Source organism: Apteryx rowi, unplaced genomic scaffold (genome assembly GCF_003343035.1).
Source record: "Apteryx rowi isolate R43461 unplaced genomic scaffold, aptRow1 scaffold_796, whole genome shotgun sequence".
Lineage (NCBI taxonomy): Eukaryota > Metazoa > Chordata > Aves > Apterygiformes > Apterygidae > Apteryx > Apteryx rowi.
Window position 1 is genome coordinate 172356 of NW_020451089.1, and position 25098 is coordinate 197453.

The window sequence follows — 25098 nt, forward strand, 5'->3', positions numbered from 1 at the left end:
ACTGGTTATAGAAATATGAGGCAACTTTTCAGAAAGACCGCTTCCCCTGCCCTCCAGCATATTAGCAATGGAAACAGGGGAGAGAAAGATGCAGCATGCCTTAAAAAGGAACTTCTGCACTTAAGAACTTAAGAGATCAGATTACTTTTTTTGTTGTTTTTGTGCAAATGTACAGAAAAATTAGCGCATATGTTCTTAGAGAAATTCATTCCTTCAAAACTGAGGTCAGCAACTGACAACATGTGCACTGCCTCAGACTCTTAAACATTCAAAAATTGGCATGCTTTCAGCTCAAATGACTGAGTCTCTCTTAGTAGCATCATCGCTGAGCTTTCTTCAAAAAACAGTATATTTTGTAAAAACTCTGTAAACTATATTTGGAAGCCAGTATGTTCCAAAGTTTAAGAAATACTCAAAATGTTTTCAGTTTCCTTTATCTGTGAAGTTTGAAAAATCTAATGATATTTCACGCTCAAAGATGCTCTGAGAACACAGCTTTGAAACAGGAGACACCCAGTTTTATAGCCTACAGAAGGGACTAATTGTATTCCACAGCTTCCTAACTAGTTTGATCCTTGAACTCCAAATCATTCTTCCTTCTGGTTGGAAGTGAAATGCAAGATGACTGCTTCCCTAGAAAGCAGTACTGAGCATGAACCATAAATGCCTAGCTCTCTTTCACTTCCCTAATAACATGTTTTGAAAAGAGGGATTTGCTTCCTATTTCCCCAAATAATTGCATTATGATTTTCTGTGCTACATTGTGAGTTATTATGTAAAATTGGCTCTCCTATTGAAAGCTGAATTCAAAACACACTTCACTTGAATTTGTGAAATGAGATAAAAAAGGTAAATGGTTTTAGACTAAGGAAATTTTGTGCCAGATATAAACTTGCTACAGTGTCATAAACTTTGTAAGGCTATGTAGCCAATGTCTTTCAAGAATAATGCCATAAATACCACTAGCAGCATTCCTGACAGTCAGTTTATTTCAGCTGCCAGTGGCTCAGTGTAATGAGGAAAAAAAAAAACACAAAAAAATACCCCCAAAAGGCAAAGGCTTACTCTAGATCTAGGATAGCAACTGAGTTTATTCAAACTATCTGCTTTTCGGGGCAGAATCTCACCAACCTGGAAGAGTCCTGATTCACTTAAGGTAGCATGAAAGTAAAAATATAACTGACAACTCATAGGACTTGTCTGCAGAAATTTTTGAATATTCATCAAATTAGAGCCCAATACTATAACTTAGAATTTAAAAAATAAATATTGAATGGCAATGTTTCTTATACTGTTTATAAATAAGGAATCCTAATTTTGAATGTTGGTTGTTGAATGAGGAACATTTATATTCATTTCAGTGAATGGCAGAAGCGTCACTGGCTTCTTATCTTCCTAGCTTCAATGCTACTGAACTTCGGCAAAATGCCATTCATGACTCAGACTATTTATTTATTTATTTGTTCTTTATTTTTAGACTAATGGGAACTTTATGAATTCCTTCCCTGACTTCTAAGAGAAATACCACTTAGCTATGATCTTTAAAAACAGTGATTCAGAATCTTAGATTACTGCCTTAATGAATAACCTTTATTCTTAATGAAAATACTTAATCACCAATTATTGTTTTAGATCTGAAGATATTGTTAAATTTTGCTTTTAAACGATTTCCTTACCCACACAGAAACAAAGGCTATTAAAAGATTTGTCAGGGTGATGGTTTAGTTTTTATTAACAATTTTTTTAAATACCAAGAATATCTTTCTAATTTACACATTTATTTACATCTCTTAAAAATGCACACCTATGCATCATATAAAGTATATGCATCATATATACTATAAAGAACCTCTGTCATCCTCCAAGTGACACATGCTGCTGGGAAAGCAGTAGTGCATTATAAAATTTACAAAACAAGCTCAGGGTCTGGAAAGGTGGGAGCTAACAAAGAGAGCTTTGGAATGGTTTCAGCTCTGAAAATCTCTTCCCTTTTTCTATGCACTCTTTTGCCTTTTCTAGACAATAATTTTGATTGTAACTTTTGTAGTTAGCTCAAAACATATATTAGGAAGTATGATTGCACTGTAATACCTTTCAGTATTTGGAACAAAATTCTTTCAGTCAAGAACACAGAGTGAGAGCTATTCTTTATAAATATTTGTGAAGACAATGAAGGCACTTTATACATTTGGTTTCATGTTATATTAATGAGATATTTGGTTTTTACTCAAGTAGATTTTTCTCAATGAAGGGGGATCTTCTGCTAGGAAGAAATGTAAATTATAAAAGCATAACCAACAGCTCACTCTAAATGAGATGTAATCACACATGAGAATAAGTCGTTAAGTTTTCATTTAGTGCACAAGTGGCTTTAACTGAACCATCTCCTGCATACAATTTACTTTAAAGTCTTTATTTACTAGTCTAAGAGTTAGTATTTAACCTTTTAGTAATTTATTACACAATTCTACTTTGAATAACTTTCAATAAATCACAGCTCACTTTCAGCTAGCATTCACTTATAATATTACTATCACCTTTTTGTTTGCTGACAGAAAAAATGAGATAAGAGAGAAAAAACTTAGCTGGAGGTCTTAACCAAGGCAGACACGCTCACTGGGGCAAGTAAAAAGCTAATACTGTAGAGACGTCTCAAGCATTCCCATATACATTCACAAAAGACTTTTTTCCTCCCTTGAGAAACAACGCAGTCCATGGRGACTTCCTGCCCTAACCAAAAGAAAGGGCAATAAACCCAATTTAAAATGTCTCTTTTCCAGACCCAATCACTTTATTCTTCTTCAGTGTAATAATTTTTTCTGAAAGTACAGGGTACTAAAATCGATGATTTACCTTCAGAAAAGAGAAAAATAAAATATTTTAATAAAAGCTAATTTAAAATAGCTTAAAGCTTGATTGATAGATTGATGCAATACCTTTAAAAAGTCCCTTAGATCTGTCAAGATAAATTAACCTTGGAAGGGATAGTGATTCTTCCATTTTTTGCTAATTTTAAGTAATAGCAACATTGATAGACTAAAAGCAAGTATGAAGAGCTTTTTTTTTTTTTTAAAAGAGAATAAAACTGTCTGCAAAATTAGAATTTTTATAGCAGTTAGTYTCCACAACACCAAGAAATTGCAGGGATGCAGAAGATAAATATAAGTATACATGGAGAGCCTGGCAAGAATACTTAGTATTGTGCTCCATTCATTACATACATACACGTTAAACAGTATGTATAGCGTATATATGTAGGTAAACTCCATATAATTACTAATAGTTTGCTTCATATGTGAACTGCTGTGATGAAATTGTTGTGTTCATATATTTAATGATACTGTTCCCTCTTTTTATCAAAACTACTTTACATTTCACCATTATCCATTTTCAACAGTACGCAAAAAGATAATTTCATCCCCAAAACATTTCTGGTATGCAGACTTTATTATATTAGGAATAAACAATTTATATATTTAATGTTTTAATTAAAAGTGAAGTCTATTAAAATAGTCTTTGACAAACTGTATTGTATGTCTTAATATACAAAAATGTATCTGTGAATCAGACATTTGAGGATTCCATGGCAAACACAGATGAGCTTCTATGCCTCAGATGCATATTTGCAAAGAGCTTCAAAAAAATGTTTCAAATTATGGGCTAAATTCTACTTCAGATGACTCATGAAGAAACCAGACGTGGCTACAATCCAAAGAACACTGCCACCCCGAAACAAGGGCAGGCAACTAAGACCAAGTATTGCTGAGTTAAAGATAACTCATGACATCTGGAGTATGAGAAGTGGAAAGGTCTTGTCTCTACTCTGAAAAAATATTCAGAAAAAGAACTGAAGGGACTCCTCTTTGAGGCTTCCTTACTTTGTCCTGTCACTAAATCTGAGAAAAAATTGATTATGGCTGCCTAAAGTTCATTTTTCATCTTGCTCAGTTCTGTATATAAACTAATTATCCCACTGCCTAGGGAGCAAAATCTCAAGATGATGACTGCAAGTATAGAAGGACTATTAAGATCCTTTTGGTCTGAATCCACAAAGGTAAGTTTTGCATAACGCACAGGGCATTTTTTAATAGGGATACAAGAACAGTAATTCAGAAAGCTTTTGACAACTGAATATATTTATCAATCAAACACTGGAGCTTTTACGCATATTTAAAAAAAATGCCCAAAGACATGTGCTGTATTTTCTGTTGCTAGGATTTTGACTATATCTACCCTCATTTTAGAAACTGAACCCCAAAATTATAGAATCAGAAGACAGTTGCAATGGATGCTTAGAAAATCATTGTATGCTGCAGACAGAACTGAATCAAATATATATGTTTTCCTAAATAAGAAAACAACTACTGACATATCATTAGCCCTGCAATTTTATCTAAACCTAAAATAGATGACTTAGCATGYAATATGTGTTGTAATGCCAACTGTTCAATATTTCCATGAGTTATTTTGAACTGTGTTGTAAAAAATTTCTAACCACAATCAAGGTCTGAGACTATCAATGGCTGTTTCTCATGGAGAAAATTTATGGGAATACTGAAAAACAAGAATAAGATAAAAAGGGGATCAGAAATTGGTAATATTGATGCTATTCCTTCTCTGTTAAAATGTGCTATAAATTACAGTTTTACAAACTGAGGTTTTGCCTGTGAAGTGATGACAACAAAATGGATACAGAGGAATCCAGACCTCTTTATTCATATTCTTTGGTTTTCTCTCCTGAAAATACGAAGGAAGCTTACTGCTAGTTTTACTTTTCCATATTTATTAGAAAAAAAACTCTCAAAGAATATGAAGGACCTGAATCTTTAAATAAGTGGCAGGAGAACAATCAGCTGTCACTGCACCTTCCTATCCAAAGGAATATAATGATCCTCACATGCTTGTCACTGTTATCCTTAGGAGAATTTTAGGCAAAGTCTATACTTAAAACTCTTGCATATAATTTTACTTTTAAATTGTAGTATTTTTTAAAAGAAATTTTATATACTATCAACAGCCACAGTTATATCAGCAACAATTCTACTCTCTGAGATCTTTGTTTCTTTTCATCTCTCCTTGATGGGGTAGGTGCAGTTTGTATTGCTTTGCTCCTCAACATGAGGTTTCCTGTGTTTCTGCTGTCTAGAGGTCTGGAGCTGACAATGAGCTGCCAAAACCCAGCTTTCTAGTTTGCATCCTTAACTGTTATCTTTACACACGTACTCAGAGCCTTAAGTACTCAGAGCCTTATCGGTTCTTTCAGTGATGGTATCCGAATTGTAAAATTGCACATTATAACTGGAGGCAGTCAAACAACTCACCACAGCTGCAAGGGAAGACTCTATTCCTCCTCTCCAACCTTCTCACTCCCCTGTGTTCCCTTAGAGAGCTACTCTCCCTCTAGTGCTAGGACATCAGATTAAATCCACAAACCTGACAGAATTGGCCCCTTTTTCTTTCAGGTTAGTGTCTCCAGGCTGAGTGGAGGGTCTAATGATGACTGTGAGAGCCAGTGCAAGGAGGTGAGCAGGAACACATGGCTGGGGCATGGACCAATGCCAGCATTTAGCTGTTAGAGTGAACATAACAAACGCACTTGAGCTTCATGCASTGCATCATATATAGCAGTTGCTGAGTTTATAGGGCCAATCTTTGCCAATCGAAATACAGGGCTATAGAAATATGATTATAGATAAACTTCTGACCTCTTTACTATTTCTCCTGGTAGGTACAGTATAAGAATGTTGTATTTGTAAGATAAATATTATCTTCAGATTTCAGTAGAGAAGTTGTGAGAAAGCCTAAAAAATGCGGTCAGTATTTTCTCAGATTTATAGATGAAGTTCCTGAAAGTAGTAAATTGCTAAGTGTATTAATTGAAATCCACCCATGAGTGAAAGAAAAAAAGATCTTGACAGACTCTGATGACYTTAGGGATGGATACAAAGATCATGCAGATCCAGCCGTCTACCTCCTTCTTCTATGGGAAACAGTACTATTTAGAAGCTCAGGATTAGTATCGCTTCTCTTTGAAAATAAGTATTACAGTTGACAGAGTGGGATTATAACTGATTAAAAAGATCACCATGAAAACTTTCTTTGGAAAGACTGTTTGCTCCAGTAACTGACAAAATCTATAAAGGTGAAATCAGCAGCAAGTACTATTTGTGTCATTCATACGGGTAGCACTTAGCAAAGAAGGGATTTTAATGTATGTATTAATATAGCTATAATTGCTGCCAAGAACATGAGCATTTAATTAGTATAGAGTAGCCATCTGGCAGACAAAAAACAAAAGCAAGATTTCATATATAATTTTAAATGAAAAAATTATAGGTTAAAATGCCTGCAAAATGCACTAATAATTTGCTGATGCTTTGGAAAAACTGTTCTGTAATATGGACACAAAGTATACAACAGACATATGGAAGGCTCTTCATTTCAATAAGAATTGGCAGATCTCCCTTCATAAATGATTAATTTCACCTCTGTCAACAGTTAGAAAACAAATTTCTGTTAATGCATACTCTACATGTTGTCTTTTCTTTCTTGCCAACTTAAAGCCTGTTTAAGAAAAAAACCCAAAATCTTGGCTATAAAAGCAATGTTTTGGAATGTGTTCAAATATGATTGATCTATCCTCATTTTTTTGGCAACTTAGCTAAAGTATTTCTGTCAAACTTTATAATTTAATATGATTTGAAGTAATAAGGCATGACAACCCAAAATTTATATCCTAATAGAGAATTTTGTTCCTCTAAAAATGTATGACTGTTTTACAAACCTTAATTATGAAATTATTTTCTTCAATTTTATTTGAAACCTTACCAGCTGTTTTGAGGCAGTTTAAGCATACTTTAAAAGACCTGTTTTTTCCCATCTGAGATTTCATTATTATATTTACTTTCTTCCATGTCAACCAGTTGTCTTACACAAAAAACAGAATGTTCCATAAGAAAGCCCATCAAGAATCACAGAAATACTATGCCTTCTTTCAAATCTTCAGGTGTTAATAACTCCCTTCCTCCAGTTTTCTTATGACAGGATTCATTGACTTATTCCCTTAAAAACAGAATATGATAACCATGTTATGGAACAGTGAGCAATGCTTGTCAGGTTGAGCTCGAGTTGAGACAAGTCTTACATTTAAATGGAAATTAAACAACCTATGAAGAATACCATGTTTTCACCTCAGGTTTACAGGCCTCTCATATATAATTATCTGAGAATTCAAACTGTTTCTTAATTATAACATATTTAAAGACACATCACTAATAGTCAGCTATTAGGTTTTGACAACTACTTTGTCCAAAATAACCATCATGTAATTAAGGTTTACATACACGAACACTTAAGTCTTATACACTGGCTATTCATAGAATTAAAAAGATTAAAAATTATCTTCCCATAAGTTGTCACACAGCAAAGGAGTAATCTGGCAAAATGCCAAACCCTGTTGCACCTCCCAGATTTGAGCACCACCTTGAAGGACAATGCTATGCTTTACAAGTCAAACTGCCAAGTTCTCAAACTCCTGTATGGAAACTGCAACATTTCGCTCCCATGTCTGTCCCTCCTGGAAGTGACCCAAGCCATTTTTCCCTTTCAGAAATTCTGACTATGCTACTGCTTGTAAACGAAGGCGTCTTCTTGGCAGAAGTTGACTGATAGTACTCTGCAATGGGATATGCCACTAGGAACAACATTCTTTCAGAATTGCTGCTAATCCTCTAGGGTGCCGGTGACACTGAGCCACGGCTACCTTAACCCGAGGCTGCAGCAACAAAAAAGTTCTTCCTTTCCCCTCTCAGAGAAACACAAGGGCCTCACTGCCTGAAAGTATGCTATGGGGATACGTTCTGCCCTCGCTAAGATCAGGAGGACATGATGGGCATTTTGGATGAAAGTATTTCTTTCCTTTATCTTTGAAGAAGGAAGTAGGCACCTGCCACTAAAAAAAAAATTATGAAACATAGTTGTAAAAAGTTCAATTTTTGACAATTTTGGATTGTGCAATGGGAGGAAGGGAAATATAAGCAAAGAGAGGTGAGTGCATATATTTGGTCAATTCATAAAAAGAGATTTTACGATGTACACATGCAGAGAACAGACAAAAGTAGAAGAGGATTAGTGAATATGAAAGAAAGCACAGAAGTTTTATGCTTTGTATGATTCTTAGAGAAAGAAAAAAAAAGAAGCTCCAAAGCCAGTTATGTGGTCAGTATTATTTTGCTGCTTCATGTTGCTCCAAAATAGAATAAATAAGCCAGATCATGAAATTGGCTAAGAATGTTAAAATAAATCTGTTTTGATGGTCATATTTCATACTTTCAAATAAGTAAAAATACTATATTCTCTAAGTTGCTTGCTTAATACTTTTAAGATGAAAAACAGATTTGAAGACAATCTGTTAAGCTAGAGGTCAAAAAAATATTCCAATGATTTAGGATATATCACATGAATAAGATAATATATGAAAAAAGCAGATATTGCAGAGCTAAGATATTCAGAGATAGGCCTATACTTAAAGATATTCAAATAAGATAAGTTGTAATGTAGATCTACAATACCCAAAACAACTGCTTTCTAAGGTTGCAAGCACAGTGACAAGGGGTGTAAAAATCTGGTAACCAGAAACACCAGATGCCTCAGATTGTAATCACAGGTTTTGCTTACTGTAATCAGAACAACCTGAGAGCTGTGTTTTAACCGTGCAATTGTCTAAACATACGTTAAAATGTTTACCTTACCTTTAAGCCCAGAATTAACTCATTTTCTAGTATTCGATTTTGAAATAACTAAGTGATAACATTTTCAAAGTAATGCAATTCTGTAATCCTATTTGCAGATATGGCTGCTCAGATTCTCATTCTCATCTCTAGTAAACAAGGAGCCAGCCTTGAAGCACAAGGTCTAATATCCACAATTATTTTATGAAGCAATTTCTTCTTTGTAATGAAATGGAAAGAATCAAAGCTCTTGATCAATATATTTTTTAAAACTATTGCCTCCTAAATTTTTATTGCAAGCCTTCTCCCAAATAAAAAAAACCCACACAATATTTTCAGTGTTTTCTCATATGCTAGCTCTCTGATATCTGAGATATCTCACTGCTTTTCTCTAAATGTCCCTTGTTTTCCCAATGTTCTTTCTAAATGTGGCTGATCTATATGCATASGAAGTGCCAGGTGAGGCCACATCCTCGATCTATATAATACGTTAGTGTGGTACTGAAGCAAAGTAAATGCATTCTAGAGATCTCCCTTCATTTTCTTTTAACAGAGGCACATTTTGAGCAAAGGTCTTTTCCAGGCTGTCCATAATGATGTCCAGATCCCCAACTTCGATTGCTAAAGTTAATTTGGAATCAGAAATTCTTTAATCCCCAGATGTCCAACCTTTTCAGGGGGGGATACACATTAATTGTTGTTCTCAGTCTTCATGGAGCAGGATCTAACTTCAGTGAAAAATTACATATTTTTATAAGTGCCTCAGAATTTTTGTACATCTCCTTGGACTATGTTGCACTAAATATCATATTGTACTGCTTTTTAAATTAATTTATCACTATAATCCAACTTCTCATAATCTAATACCTCAAGGCCCAAAGCTGGCCTATAGGTCTATAGTTGRTCTATAACAATTACAACCTATCAATCAAAATCCACTGATCTTATTTTAACAGAAAAGGAGAAACTGACCTGAAAGATGTTTCCAAAGTTTTTAAAAATACTAAAATGGTTGATCAAACTAGATTTGTCTCTGGTGAGAAAGTTTTTTAAAATGAGGAATATCCAAGAGCAACAGGAAACATTAAAGGCATGATCCTGTGAACAGGAAAGTACTTTAGTTGTCATATTATGATGGAAATTGAAGATCACAGAATCACAGAATGGTTGAGGTTGGAAGGGGCCTCTGGAGATCATCTAGTCCAACCGCCCTGCTCAAGTGGGGTCACCTAGAGCACATTGTACAGGGTTGCCTCCAGGTGGGTTTTGAATATCTCCAGAGAAGGAGACTCCACCACCTCTCTGGGCAACCTGTGCCAGTGCTCTGTCACCCTCACAGTGAAGAAGTTTTTTCCTCATATTCAGATGGAACTTCCTGTGTTTCAGTTTGTGCCTGTTGCCTCACGTCCTGTCACTGGGCACCACTGAAAAGAGTCTAGACCCAACCTCTTGATGCCCACATCAAATTATCATGCCAAAACCATTTGATTGTATGCCCGCTTTTAGTATTCTAAAAAGGTTAGTATGTAAAGAACATGTAGTACTGCCTGAAAGATACTTCAAAAATGCTAATCCTTGATGTACATCTGAGAAGTACCCACCCTTCTTCAGCAGTATAATGTACGTGGGTTAAAACTTGTGCCAGATCTGAAATCTCTGTTGTGCATTGCAGTTCACCAGCTGCATGGAGAGAATAGAATGAACAAACAGATCCTACTTTGAAATTCTGGTCACACTGGACAAAAAGAAATAATGCTTAACTGAAACTAAGAATATACTTCTAGTTTTACAAGAAGTTTTAACTTCCTAATTCCCCCTATTTTCTTCATTTGTCACTTCTTAAAAATAACTGTGAAGCCCCCTCCCCCCAAAAAATTCTAGTGCTCACTGAAGTAATCACAGAATCACAGAATGGTTGAGTTTGGAAGGGACCTCTGGAGATCACCTAGTCCAACCCCCCTGCTCAAGCAGGGTCACCTAGAGCACGTTGCACAGGATCACATCCAGGCGATATTTAAGGTGGAAACATTCCAAGCTGATAGAACTGGCAATTGATTGTTAGCTGTTCAGAAGTGAAATGGCCATATCTGAGCAGTGGTTTAATAGAGTGTTCAAATATAAACCTCTTTTTCCTTATTGCTATGGAACATAAGCCATATAACAATCTTTAAGGCTCACCTCCTTGCAAGCCATCATCCATATCAAGACAGCATTATCAAATTAACTCAAAAAAWATATATATATATTATCCTGTTTTTATCATTTTCTTTAGATTAGGAATTGCTGAAGTTTTACAATTTGTGCTTAATGATCCTAGCTAATAGTTATTAGCTAGTATCCTCTTCATAGGTTGGCAACAAGCTCAAAAATAGTTATGGCTCTCTTGAATCCCAAATGACTGCAAGACTCATTCCACCTTAGCTATGGCAACATGATGGCTGCCTTAGTAAAACTCCTGAAAGTAGTAACTGGCAGGCATCTATTGCATTACAGTTCCTAGGCAGAGACCAGGTTGGATTCTTGCTCCGAGAATCTGATTTTGCACTCTGTTCAGTGCACTTCTCGAACCTCACCTTGCCGGAGACTCACTAATCATTAGTCGCACGGTATGAAAATCTGCAGAGACTATTTATGTACATGAAAAAAGTTAGGAACCAGTTACCAAACACTTTCTGAATATACTGCTGCTATTGATCCATGTTTGATAGCCTCCCAGCAGTAATAAGTTTGCAAATTCTCTGTTTTAGAAAGATACTGTCTGTAAAAGTTTTTAAATACCTGATGGTATATATGAAGAAATAGGCAGACCAAGTGTTTTTAGCAGCTTTTTAGTGCAGACAAGGACAGAGGAACTGAAAATCTGCTAATAGAACAACATTAGAGTGATTTTGCTTATATGGCTTTCCTGAAGGACAAACACCATAAATTCTGAGTATCCAGAACACTTATTTTTGCTGGTACAATAGCATCTAAGGTCAAAACAATTTCTAGCTGCATGAAAATGTAAAGGAAAAAAACTCCTAATAATCAATACTGCTATATCAAAAAAGTTCACAAAGAGATCTAGTACTTATATTACTTCAAGAAATGATCTAGGAAAGCAGTATTTAGTCCATAAAGAATGAACAGGTAATTACCAAGCTTTTGAATTTTGGGGAGCGTAGAGAAGCAGACAGGCAGAAGCTGAAAATGAGTCTTTGTTTTAAGTCTTCCCCCCAATCCTCCCTGTCTCTGCCAAAGAACCCTAACAACATATCGCGCAGACAGCAAAATTTGTACCAAGAGGCTAGAAAGACAAATCAATTATCCAACCATATATTAAGAGACTATGGCTAACACTAACACAGACAAAGATTTGTTTTTGCTATATTGTGTCCTCTAGCTTTATTAGATTGACTGCCTCCCCCAAAAGCACCAAAGCCTCAGCAAAAATGTGACCCTTCAGCAAACAGGGTTTTTTTTATTATTGTTTTGAAATGCCTCTGCTTGCTTAAGCTCCAGAAATTTGGAAATGCTGACTTATGATCTTTTTTTAAAAAAAACTTTTTTTAAACACAGATTCCATGTCTTGTCAGTAATTTTTTTTTTTTTTAACAGTTCCCACATTTTGAAAAGATAGTTTGTGTTTTCCACAGCTCTCAATCCCAATCCAGTAGACTGTTAAAATGACTCATTTTAACCTTGTGGCTCAAACTCGAAACTTGTTTTTTTTTTTTTTTTTTTTGAAGATAGCTTTGACTTCAGTTACAGGCACATGCATGTAGGTTCCGACTTCCCAGAATATTTTTTAAAAACATTCCCTGGATTTTGAAGTAACCTCACTGATTCCTTAGAAGTGCAGCAGTTTTAATTTTAAAGCTTAACCTATAATTCTGAAAAGCTAACTAGACAGACATGGTCAAGAAGTGTCAATTTCATATTACTGTAGCCTGACTTAAACTGAACTCATCAAAAAATCCTAATTCACGTCCATGGCTTATTTTGGAACAGACTTTTAGAATTAAAGAAGGGAAAATTCTTAGAAATGCATCAATTATTTGCTCACAAAATATCAAGTTCTTTTTCCTGTGAATGATTATCATTTTAAGATACAATTTAGTAGTACACTTAAGTAACTGAGTATATATATAATTTCACTGAAATCAGTAAGTAAAATTTGAACGTTATATACCAGCAGAAATGTGAAATCACTGATTTCTGAACCAGAAATCTGTTTCTAGGAGTTTCCCCTTGTCACTGTTGGGGGGGGGGGGGGGGAGGAGAAATCATGTGGCCTGGCTTTTTAACAGAGAGTTTCAACATAAGCAGAAGACTCATGAAAGAACTATGAAATATTTGCAGAAGTTATTCAGAACATGATTTTAAAAGAAGCGTGGAGAAAAATCAGATTGTTTTTGGATAATTCAAACACATGAAAAAAGACTGCATGAAAAATTAACTGAATTTTCTCCTTCCACTCGTCAGTTCCTTGAAAGAAATGTACTCTGCTATAAAATGACTACAAAAAAGCCTTATTAGTTTAGCCATAGAAATAGCTATGGAATCATGTATTAAAAACAGTTTTTGCATTCCTAAATATTAAGTATGTAAAGAATTTATAGGTTTCTCTACTGTTTCATATATTTATTTGAAAGTGTCTCTGATAAAAATATGCACATAACAGTGTTACATTACATCTGACCTCTTCTGTGACTTCTAGTCATGTGATAAAAAATGCTTTTCAAAATATTTAAAGTCTAGATACAGGAAGATGACTAAACTCTTAAGCTTTTGTCTTCTAAAACATTCTCACCRCTGCCAGAGCTGGTGAAGCTCCTCTGGTGGTAACAACGGTGGGAGCAGGAACACAGAACAGGCTTCGAGGGCCTGCAGGCATTCTCGCCGCTACATCTTCTATCTACCTAACACAAATCTATACATTACAGAGTTGAAAAAACTGGTAGCCACTGACAGAGGTTAATTTCTGGTAGCAACATTGAAAAACCCCACATAAATGGATAACAGACAAGAACAAAGAACGAATTTGTTTAGCAAGTCAGCCAGCAGACTTACTGTACAAACTCCCCCCTTCCAACATTTAAAGAATGCAACTATCTTCTCTCTTTCCTTTCCCATGTAGCTTGAGAATTACATCCAAGACAGTATGAAGAAAGAAATGGTAGAGATCCAGCAAACTGCAGTGCAGAACCAGACTGCAGTAATGATTGAAATAGGCACAAACTTATTAAATCAAACAGCTGAACAGACCCGCAAATTAACAGATGTTGAAGCACAAGTAAGTAATGAATTTCAATCTAAAAATGCTTCTGCTTCCCAAAGCCTGTAACTACATTTAACACAGCTTAGTGTTACAAAAGCAGTGCTCTAAATATTCAACAATTAGAAGTCAACCACTATAATCAACAGCTCTCCCCTACTGAAGAAAACATTAATATTTTGTAATGTACAGCCCCATCCCAAGCTCACTGCCACTTGAAAGACTCCCATTATGGTCAGGAGGATTTAAGTACATCTAGGAAAACAACTGTTACTTTCTTCCTTAAAGATAACATACTTAAAAATACTAGTGTATATCCAAGCATTAATTGGGTAATAGTATGCTTTTACACAACCCCTGTTTGTTCTCTCTATTGTTGATTATTCATCCCTCAGTTACCAGATCTTATCTAAAATGAGGATATTATGTTCATTCAAACACTCTTTGTTCCATTTATTATTTGCCAAAAGGTTTTTTATATTTAATTTTTTCCATTTTTTAATTTCTTATTAATGAAAATGCCTCTTTTTATGTAACATTTTCAGAGATACTATAAGTGGGATAACAAATCTCCAGGACAATGCACTGTATTATTATTACTTAAAAGAGGGATAAATAAAAAGATGAATCATGCAAGAAAAAAAAGAATTAGAAGGAGGCTACTAGAAAAGTAAACTCACACTGAAGTAAACTTGCCTAGTAAACATGCTGTTCTCTGAATGATTTCAAACAAAATATTAAAAGACATAATTATTGCTTTAACTGAAAAACATTAACTATAATAAGACAAACATCATCTGAAACAGAATGCAACTTTTTAAATATATTCTGCTTTTTAACATAAGGACAAAGCCAATTAATGTAGAATGCTGTGTGCTTGTAGTTTTCTTAACATGGAAGGAAAATTACAATACATAATTCTTGAACAAATACTGAATATAGTATATAGCACCTAGTTTTATATAATCTGAGTAACACACAAAACCTGAAATCCTTGCTAGGTATTGTACTATCGTAGAATTCATCCAATGAATTCCAATATTTTTTAACCTAAAACAAGCCTTTGGCATTCTTTGATACACTGATAGCTCATAGTTCAGAGGTGTGCAGAACTTAACTTTCTAATGGAGCCCAGAATTTTACACGTTGAGAGAATATATTTACTCATTCACAGTAATGCCTTTATGGAAATTACTCAATTATTTTCAGCTTAGAGGAAGAATATCATCACTGTAGCTTTTCTTCTCTGCTTGCAATTACTGGTGACTGAGTTAAGGGCCTAATTAACAGCATAAGGAAATTAAGCAAAAAACTACTCTCTCAAGGACACTTACTTTTGGCAACAATTTTCAATTACACTTAAGTGTGAAATCACGTCCTGAACGACTGTTTAACATGAAGAACTTCAGTAATCAATTATTCCTTCCAATGAAAGCCAAATTCTGATGAATTAAAAAAAGCTGTTCTAAAACAATGATAAATATTGCTAGAAAACAGGGCTCAAAGTAATGCAATACAATACAAAGCAAAAAGTATCTTTCATGTTTCCTAACACAAGCATTTCTTCATTTAAAGATGCAAATAAATTTAAGCAGTAAACAATATATAGAGAGTACATATATTGAGATATATACGTATAGAGAGAGAGATGTGAAACACAAGAAATGTCAGACAAAAATGTGGTCACAGGATAACACTTTAAAATACAATTTAAGATTAAGCAAAATACTTATTTCTAGGCACAGTGTGTCAAATTCTGGCACTTATGTAATTAAAATGGAAATATCTAGTGATTTCAGAGGACTGGGCCAAGATGTCAACTAATGAAAGATATACAAAGCAGACTGACACCAGATTGAGTGTCTTTCTACACCAGACTGAGAAAACATATCAATTTAAATTACTCTCTGTATAATAAACATGATAGTTCTAGTAATGAAAAAAGGATATCAAAGCAGGGGGGAAGGTATGACAAGAAAATTAAGGGACAGAGTAACTCTCAGCCATTTATCAGAAATGTAACATGTTACTGAAATATTCCCAATAATAAGTGTCAACAGAACCACACAATTGCCACTCTGTGCCTTCTTCATTCTAATTCTGTGGGCATTTGTGCCCATATTAACTGTTCAGACAAATAGCGTTCAAATTATAGTTGTAGATATAGATTTGTATGACTTAGTATAATGAAATTGCAATTTGTTAAAAAGTTGTATCTTGGTTTTCAAAGACTTTTAAAAAATTTTTACTTAGGTACTAAACCAGACAACCAGACTTGAACTTCAGCTTTTGGAGCATTCTCTTTCAACAAACAAATTAGAAAGACAGATTTCAGATCAGACGAACGAGATAACTAAACTACAAGAAAAAAACAGGTAAGCTTGCCTACCAACCCAGCAAAATATTATTCTCTAAAGTGCCCTTCTAATGGTTTTGGAAACAAAAGTGTTCAAGTAGGAAAATAATGCTTCTCCAATTGCAGCAGTTTCAAAAATCTTTCCTCAGTGAAGAAATAGCCAAACTTGTTTATAAATACAGAAAGAACTGACAGCTAAAATGTCAGAGTAGCACCAAAAAGGCCCCCACATTTACTATCTAAAATATAAAAAACATCACTGTTGATACTTGTCATTAAAGTATATTGGTTTATTATCCTCACTGCAGTTTAATTGTTTAAACTGAAATTGTTACTAACATTTTTCAAAATATTTTTAGAAATTCCAATAACATCAGAACATTCAAGGATGTGTGAATGCTGATTCTGTTTGTGAATTCTCATTCCTCAGTTATAAACATTATAGTAAATTCTTATTTTTATACTACCCTTTTATACAACAGTATTAGCTTTCTGTTATGTTAGTTAGATAGACTTTAGTAAACGCGCCTGTTTCAATTAGAATTCTATGCTTACACAAAGATCTCTTGAACAGAAAATTTTTGGTTATATTCTACAAAGAGAACGAATAGTACAGTTAATGAGGTGATAAATGTACCAGAGCTTATGGTCTGTCTTTAGAATTGAAAATATAACACTGTGACAACTTAAGCTGACCTAAAAATCAGGACTAGTAGTCTTCTTTCTTGTACTTGGCTTTAGTGCCATCAGACGAGAGTCCACACTAAGGTAAATAGATCCATTTTCAAGCAGATCAAGTCCCTGAACCAGTTTGCTTCCTGGCCTCAAACACCTCTGCTGTGAAGACAGAGAGGTGATGAGAACCCACCACAGCAGCCCTGATACTTTATTAACAGAGAAATACACTCTAAAGATGTGCCATGTGTTGCCAGTCTTCCTTGCCATTCTATATGTCACTTGAATTAGAGCATGTATGTATGTTGATACATTGCAGTAATAATAATATATTTGAGTGAAAATAAAACAATCATTGTGTCAGGACAGTAATTTTTATGAATCCAAACAAACACATTTGTTTGCATGATTCATTGCTTTCTGGTTTACAGTAGTCACACATCATTAATGGACTTCTTTCAGGGAAAGAGGCTGCAGGTTTATTCAGTTTATTATTCATAAATGCAAAAGGACAAGAAGATACCTTTGTCAGATATGACAAACTAAAAAAAGCCTCAGACTTATCTTACTACTAGGCCTTGCACAGAACCTCCCTTACCTCCCCCCTGCCCAGCTATACTCATTACGAAGGTCATATATTATTTATGGCCAGAAGAAACATGCAGGTCTCTTCTTATTTTACATCAGATAGGCAATTGCAACTCTGTGGAGCATCCACTAAGCAGCATCCATGTGATCATTTCAAGTGCAAAATGGTGATTGCTGGGAGCACTGACTACTTACTTTATTGTGCAAGATAACCTTCTTGAAGTGCTTAAATGAGTCAGACCCCTATCCCAATTCAAGTGATCAGAAACATAAATTCCATAGACTTTCAGTGAGATATAGCTGCAGCAGTTGTTTATTCCTAGTAAAGCCATAACTAGACATGTTCTGGTTATATATGGTTCTTTACTATCTAAAGTCCTGCTTTATATGTGGAACTTCAGGTTAAAAATTGAAATACTTCTCAATATTTCAATTGTAGCCAATTTATAGTCTTCTTTAGACTTATCTAGATGAAATTATCAATTATGTAACAGGATTCAAACCCAGCCRGTGCAAACATATCTCTAATTAAAATTCTATTTTCATTTAGTACACAGCTATCCTAATACACAATCATATCATTGCCACATTTTTTTTTAACCTTATAAGAAAAGTCAGACTACCATGTTGCAGGTTCCTAGCCATTCTATCTTTTGAAATTCAGACTGATATCCAACTATTACTCCTATTCATTGCTGTACTCAGCCACTGTCCAAAGGTGCATGCTTTTTTTTCAGCTAGCTCCAGCTTCATATCACTGGGGTCTTATTTTACTTTTGGCAATAAACAGTTTACAGAGAAATCTCAAAGCAGCAATAGCAGTGTGTTTTCTCCTTCAAAGCCATGTTTCTCAATGAGAACCATATGTGCAAAGTGCTTTTTATTGTAAAAAACATTAGCTTAAAAAAGCTTGAGAYATGTTTTGACATGTGTTCACTACTCTACTGTATTTATATATGCTCCCTAAAGGTTTTCTCTACCAGTTTAATAAAACAAGCATCCTTAACCAAAGGAAGGCAAAGTAAATACTGAATTTTAGAACATCACTGCTTTTGTGTTGAACTCAACAGACCTTAGACTACCCCTATAAAACCCATGTAAATACAGAAGCGTTATTTCTTACCCAAAAAAAGATTATCTAACATTGAGTTCATCTGCTTGAAACATAAGGTTCAGAATTTTTTTTCCCAATAATACAGTCAAGAATTTTAGGCCAGCTTCTCCTTTCCGATTGTGCATTTTTTACCATTAGCTTTCTCGAGTCTGGTTCAGAACAATTACCAATTAAATCATCCTCCAACCAGCCACCTACTCGGGCCAGCTCCAGAACTCAAGACGGGTAACACATCATAGAGTAACTATTTGTACATTTCCCTGTCTGAAGTCTAACATTTATTTTTGTTAAGGACATATTATAATGCAGGACAATTGAAAAGTTAATAGGTTCATTTTTAAATGAGTTTCATCTTTCAGTAGGGCAAAACATGAAATCCTTCACTGTTATGTCAAACCTCTGGGAAAAAGGTATTCAAGATGATTCATAGTCATAAGTAATAGTTACTTTGGGTCTAAATCCATTTTATACCGGTTATCCCTGTACTGCTAGTGCTACTATCCTTTTCCCAGGACTAAAAAGACAAACTATATCTTTTCTTTCATCACAGTGAATTATCAAACACCCAACTGCTACATTTTATAAGTGTGAGATACAGACTATAATAGAAAATGTTGCTTATTTAAATACTAATTTGTTATATAATAAAGATGTATATATCAAACATCAGCTTTCATTCAGCTTTCTACTGCATGCATAGCATCAAAAAATAGAACTGTGTTCTTATAAAGAAGGAAATAACTTCTGCAACAGGTTTAATATTCTTTATATCAGCTCAAAATTGTTTCTTGAGAACCTAATTGTAATCTTTCATTCAGCTTTCTAGAAAAAAGAGTTCTCGAGATGGAAGACAAGCACACACTTCAGCTGAAGTCAATAAAAGATGAAAAAGATCAGCTTCAAGTATTAGTATCCAGACAGAATTCTATTATAGAAGAACTAGAAAAACAGTTAGTTACAGCTACAGTAAACAACTCAGTTCTGCAAAAACAGCAACATGATCTGATGGAGACTGTTCATAACTTGCTTACTATGATATCTACACCAAACTGTAAGTAAAAGCAGATATGCCTACATCATTGGAGTAACATTCATTAATTTGTGTACACTCTTACCTATAATGTTTTACAACCAGTTTCCCCACATTTCAGCTCCTCAAAAATTAATGTTTTTACCCTAAATTCTATGACAGAGTTAACAGACTTATTTTTCCAGGGGGGTCGAGGAGAAGCTCACATGATTGGTTTTCAACATTTTGCTCATCTTCTGTGCTCTATGTTGGTTTGCCTGCCCAGTTCTCCAGTAGTCCAACAAACCACAGAGGTGCCAAATATCATTTATCTCACATGGCATTCATTCATCTGGCAATACTGTAATACATTGCCTTAACCATACATCCAGGTTAGACTGCATGATGTAGGCCTATAGTTTTTCTTCCTGGCTCACAAATATTACTGCAGGAGCCTGCATCGTAATGAGCCTCTGCCACCTTGCATTGCTGTATATACATAGAGTTGATCAAAGAAAGACAACTAATAGTGGCCATTAAGAGCAAAGGAATCGGTGCTGGCCCAGATCTTAGCATCCAGACCACAGACAGCACCAGCCTGGGGCAGCAGGTACTCCCAGAAGTCCTCCACTCTTTCACTGAAGCTTCCCTATTCATTCTAAAAATCACTCATCTGAGCAAATTTTATATATTACATCATCCCTAATATGCCTGACAGCCCTGCAACAAATCATAGCCACCAACCATAGCTTCCGTATTTATACAGATTCACATGCTTCATAAAAGACCACACAAACCATAAGCTGAAGATTATGGCTGCACATGAATTAAACAAGTGAGCTAATTTATTATCTTGAACTTCATGTCTCATATGGAACATTAACAAATTTAGAAGTTACAGATACTCTCTATAAAAGAGTAAAGAATCTAGAACGTTGGCCTTTGAAGCTCTCAGGGCTGGAAAGACACAGAGCATATAGGATACCTAAAAAGGATTTAAAATGAACTACTAGGAAGAATTTAAAATAGCTTTCATTGCAACCGAAAAGAGCATAGATGGGCTCAGTTTCATACTTTAAGAATACATGTAGGACCAAAACATGCTTACACATTTAAATTTCAGTAAATAGTTTGGGAATACAAATTTTCCTGTCCTAGAAGTTGCAGCCCAGAAGACAGTGTCCAGTGAATTATAAATGTACATTTAGAATGTTGAAAATGTTTTTTTACTATAAAAACAGGAACCTACATTATTTATTCCACCAAAAGGTTCTTTAACATTTCCCTAAATGATTATTTTGATCAAGAAAAGCATTTTTTCATTTTATATACTATTTCTACTCTCTCTATTTCATTCAGCCTGAATAATCAAACAAGACTCCTATAGCTGTTTTAGAGTTGGCTCCATTTTGAAATTATCAAGCACTATCTACAGTACAGTTGGATCACAAATATGGAAAAGTGTTTAACATGCACTATCTATAGTGCCCTAAATAATAGGATCTTCTAGGTCTTTTTAAACAAAGTTTAAAGTTGTAACTTGTAACTAAAGTACCAAGTTTAGCTTAATATCTGGCAGTATCCCCTTAAACACCATTACCAAGGCTGTACATGTTCCTGCTGATGTTATCTGTTATGCTAGTGCACAAATAAGTAAACAAGTCAAAGTCATGTTCGCTACAACACCATTAAACCTAGAGTGGAAAAAATAATGAATGTTTGCCAAAAAGACAAAATTAGCAGGGAAAGCTTTTAAGACAGTATACAAACAATAGAGTGTGGAAAATCAATTAACACTGAATGTGTTATTTTTATATTTGAGGAAAAGCATGTAAACGGGTAAATAATGAATAAGCAAGCTGAAGAGAATACAATATTAAGCAACAATAATAAGCATATATTTATAAAGCACCTAAAATTTTGTAGTGATTGGCTGTGTTCCTCAGATTAAATTAAAAAAGGAAAATACACAGAACTAACCACAAAAGGGTTGAGTATAAAATATCAGTCAGCAGGCTAAATACCAGGAAATTCCAACCTTCATAGTAAATAAAGAACTGAACAAGAAGATGAGCCTTAGATTGTTCTGTAAAACAAGGTGCCTCAGACATATTAAAATGTATTTTTTTTTTATACAAATGAATTTCAGAAAAGATGATTCCTTATGGGGGTGTGCTGAACTACCACGAGCAACCACAAGTACCCTGCTGATACTGCTGCTCAGTATAGAGGGGAAAACCTAGCTAAAACTTTTTGAGAACAATTACTCCAGTCAGCTGTGTTATAAAAGATTTCACAACTCTTTTATTAGATTTCACCACTTTACAGAATTCCAGCCAAAGGTCATTATTAATATAATCAGTTTCTATAGATATGTTTGTAATAGTAGTTAATCATGAGGTTGTAATGCATGCAGAGACCAGAAAAGGCAACGGAAGCAGAACCTGCTTAACTGAATGAGATATATCTTAAGTTTTCTTACTCAACWTATTAATAGGTATCATCTCTTTTGAACCTATCAAGCAGTCATGCTTGTACCAGAACAACCCTTTCAAATATATAAAGTAACACATAATTAAAGCCTTAATCTGCCATTTCTTCCAGGACCAGGCATATTTTTCACTGTCATTAATTACTCCTTCGTAACTTTTATTCATCTCCTGTTAAATGCCTTCAATTTCTTTTTATTTTTAGCAGCTAAAAACAACTTCATAGCTAAAGAGGAGCAAATCAGTTTCAAAGATTGTGCTGAAGCATTTAAATCTGGCCTCACAACAAGTGGAATCTACACCTTAACAGTCCCTAACACCGCAGAAGAAAAGAAGGTACGATGCCTATAAAATGCTGCCTATGCATACATGTTAAGAAAATTATTTGATCTAGTAAATATGCTATTTTAAAGCCTAGTTAATAGTGAACTTTTACCCAATATTTACTTACCATGTTTTTTATGGGTAGTTCATCACTTACAGATCTGAATCCTCAGAGGGGAAAAAAGTCCTTCAGATGAAATCTTGGCCAAGCATTTCATTGTTCACTTCAGCTTACCATGATTTCATTCTTTGTTTCCACAAAATCAACACAGAATTAAAGTAACATAATACTTTTATCTCTGTATCAAATCTCAAACTCCAATACAATCACTGTATATGATCTGTGGCACAGATCACGTTAACCACCTATAATGCAAGAAAGCCTTCAAGTATAATAGTCCTTGTCTCTGAAGATATTCCTGCCCAAGACACTAACGTATACAAGCCTTGAGTGTTTTATAACCATGACTGTGCTTTGACAGCTAGTTTATCATTGGATGTTAAAAAAATGCAGTTTTCCTTTAGATATCACATTGAATTAACTCTTCCTTTGCAGCTTCACAAACTCAGGATCACACCACCTTTGTCAATTAAGGAAAGTCAAAGCTAGCATTTCAGGACACCAGGAGTGCCAGCAATCTCTTGTTTGCTCAAAGTTGTTAGTACCTTCATATGCTCAAGTCCCTCCAGGTGGCAAGAGGAGGTTTAAAACAAAACAAAACAAAATAAAAAACCCAACAGACTTCCTTCACAAAACGGGGCACAGAAGAGTACTTGTGGATTCAAGTGAGCAATCTACTAGGACTGGACTCTCGTAGGGGTTCCAATTTGTTATGTTATGAAGAGTTTTAAGGGCATTTGCATAACTGATTAGCAGTTAGATTAGTGCAGCTGACACTGGGACACAACTAGAGAAGATCCTCCTACAAAATATTGCCCTGATTTACATAAAAGGTGAGACTTTGCAGTGGTTTCACTGAATCAGTTTAAATGAAAACTTATTTTTTCTACATGTTTAATTGAAATTAACTTCAAAGTCATTTTAAGTTAAATCAGTACAATATTTCCCTGTAGAAGAGACCTGAGCTAAAAAGGGCACTCACTGGATGAAACACTGGATGGCCGACAAAGACACTCCACCTACTAGAGTAAAAAGAAAGATAAAGCTTCAGATGGTATAATTCAAGAGAAACAAAATCTGGAAAGCAAAAAAAGTCCCGGATGGAGTACAAGAAAAAAAAGAACCAAAAACTGCAGGGAGGATTCTGAAGACCAGGGCTCAAATGAAAGATTTTTGTTTCCAACTTTTCAGAAACAGCAGGCTGAGGGACATTTGAATATATGCAAAAAATGCTTAATATATTTCTTAGACAAATACTAAGAGACGATTTTGTACTTTTTTATTTCAGGATTTAATATTGTAGACATCTCCTTACAAAAGAAAGTATTTATGGAATTCCTAAGGCCCTATTTTATTATACAAGAAATACAAACAAAAAGCATAACAGAAAATGTACAAAAATAAAAAAAAGTGAGGGCACATTTGGAAAAGCAATTGGTAAAGCTTTGACAAAGAAAGCATTTTTTCCCAAGTTTTGATAGGAAAGAATTAGAAATTAAGTTCATCAATGAAGTAAATTGCTTAAAGACTTTTTCCATGTAGCTCAGGCCTGACTGTGATCTTACAAAAACCCTTACAAAGGTCTCAACTAAAGGAAACAAACAATTTGTTTAGGTAAAGCCTAGAAAATATAATACATGAAAATTGCAGTTTTTGTTGATAACATCTAGAGAAATTAATGATATCTGCAGTCTACTTCTCTTGAAAAAGAAAAAGGCTGTTCTTCCTTGAAATAATATAGTCTCTATTCAATACATCTGTTCCGTAACAAAATTAGTTACATAAGATGCATTCAGAGAGTGTTGTATTACCACATGAAGGGTAATGCATGAGTATTTTCTAAAAGCAGACAAGCGCATGCCATATTGCAAAATGGAAATTTCTGACTGTCAAAATTTAACTGCATTTTCAAAGCCATAAAGTTTAAGACAATTAGTACATTTTGTTTGAACTACTGAGAATCTATAGCAATTCACATTTCTACAGAAATGTCAGTAATCTGCCAGACTACTGAACTCAGTGTTTAAACTATTTACCAAAATATTCTATCCCTAAGACAAAAGTACAATTGCAAATTTACTAGACTGTAAAACATTAAATGCTTTACATTTGAACATAGAGGCCTAAAACACTTAGCAGAAAAAAAAATTCTGATAGCAGAGTAATTTGCTACGTTAAAACAGAAGTAATTTTATTCTATTTAATAATATTAATTTTATTGTGCTCACTGCAGACAGAATGAAAAAAAAGACCCTGAAAGAGACAACTAGTGAAAGTTTTACATACTATATGAAGTGAAAAAAAGACTAAAAGGTTTTAATCTGATGCAAATTTTTATACAAATACAAATGCATAAGAGGAGTTGTCAAGGGAAGCGAACGTTTAGGGATAATCAACACATTACACCATTATCAACTGTTTACGATGTGGATGGCT

General features: G+C 34.5%; 2 protein-coding genes across 7 annotated transcripts in view; one reads left to right on the forward strand and one right to left on the reverse strand.

Annotated features, from left to right (window-relative positions):
- The window catches only part of MCPH1 (microcephalin 1), a 135906-nt gene that overhangs the window by 48679 nt on the left and 62129 nt on the right, over positions 1-25098 (reverse strand). The gene's annotated exons all lie outside the window — the stretch shown is intronic.
- Positions 1-25098, forward strand: part of ANGPT2 (angiopoietin 2) — a 51518-nt gene that overhangs the window by 11835 nt on the left and 14585 nt on the right. Inside the window, exons 1-5 of one of the 2 annotated variants that reach the window (XM_026088920.1) lie at positions 3988-4054; positions 13849-14004; positions 16240-16361; positions 19538-19770; positions 22423-22553. In XM_026088920.1, coding sequence (XP_025944705.1) covers positions 3998-4054; positions 13849-14004; positions 16240-16361; positions 19538-19770; positions 22423-22553 — 699 coding nt within the window. In that variant the 5' untranslated portion in view covers positions 3988-3997. Of the gene's footprint in view, positions 1-3987; positions 4055-13848; positions 14005-16239; positions 16362-19537; positions 19771-22422; positions 22554-25098 lie in introns of those variants that run through there. The other variant, XM_026088919.1, reaches the window with a different exon arrangement.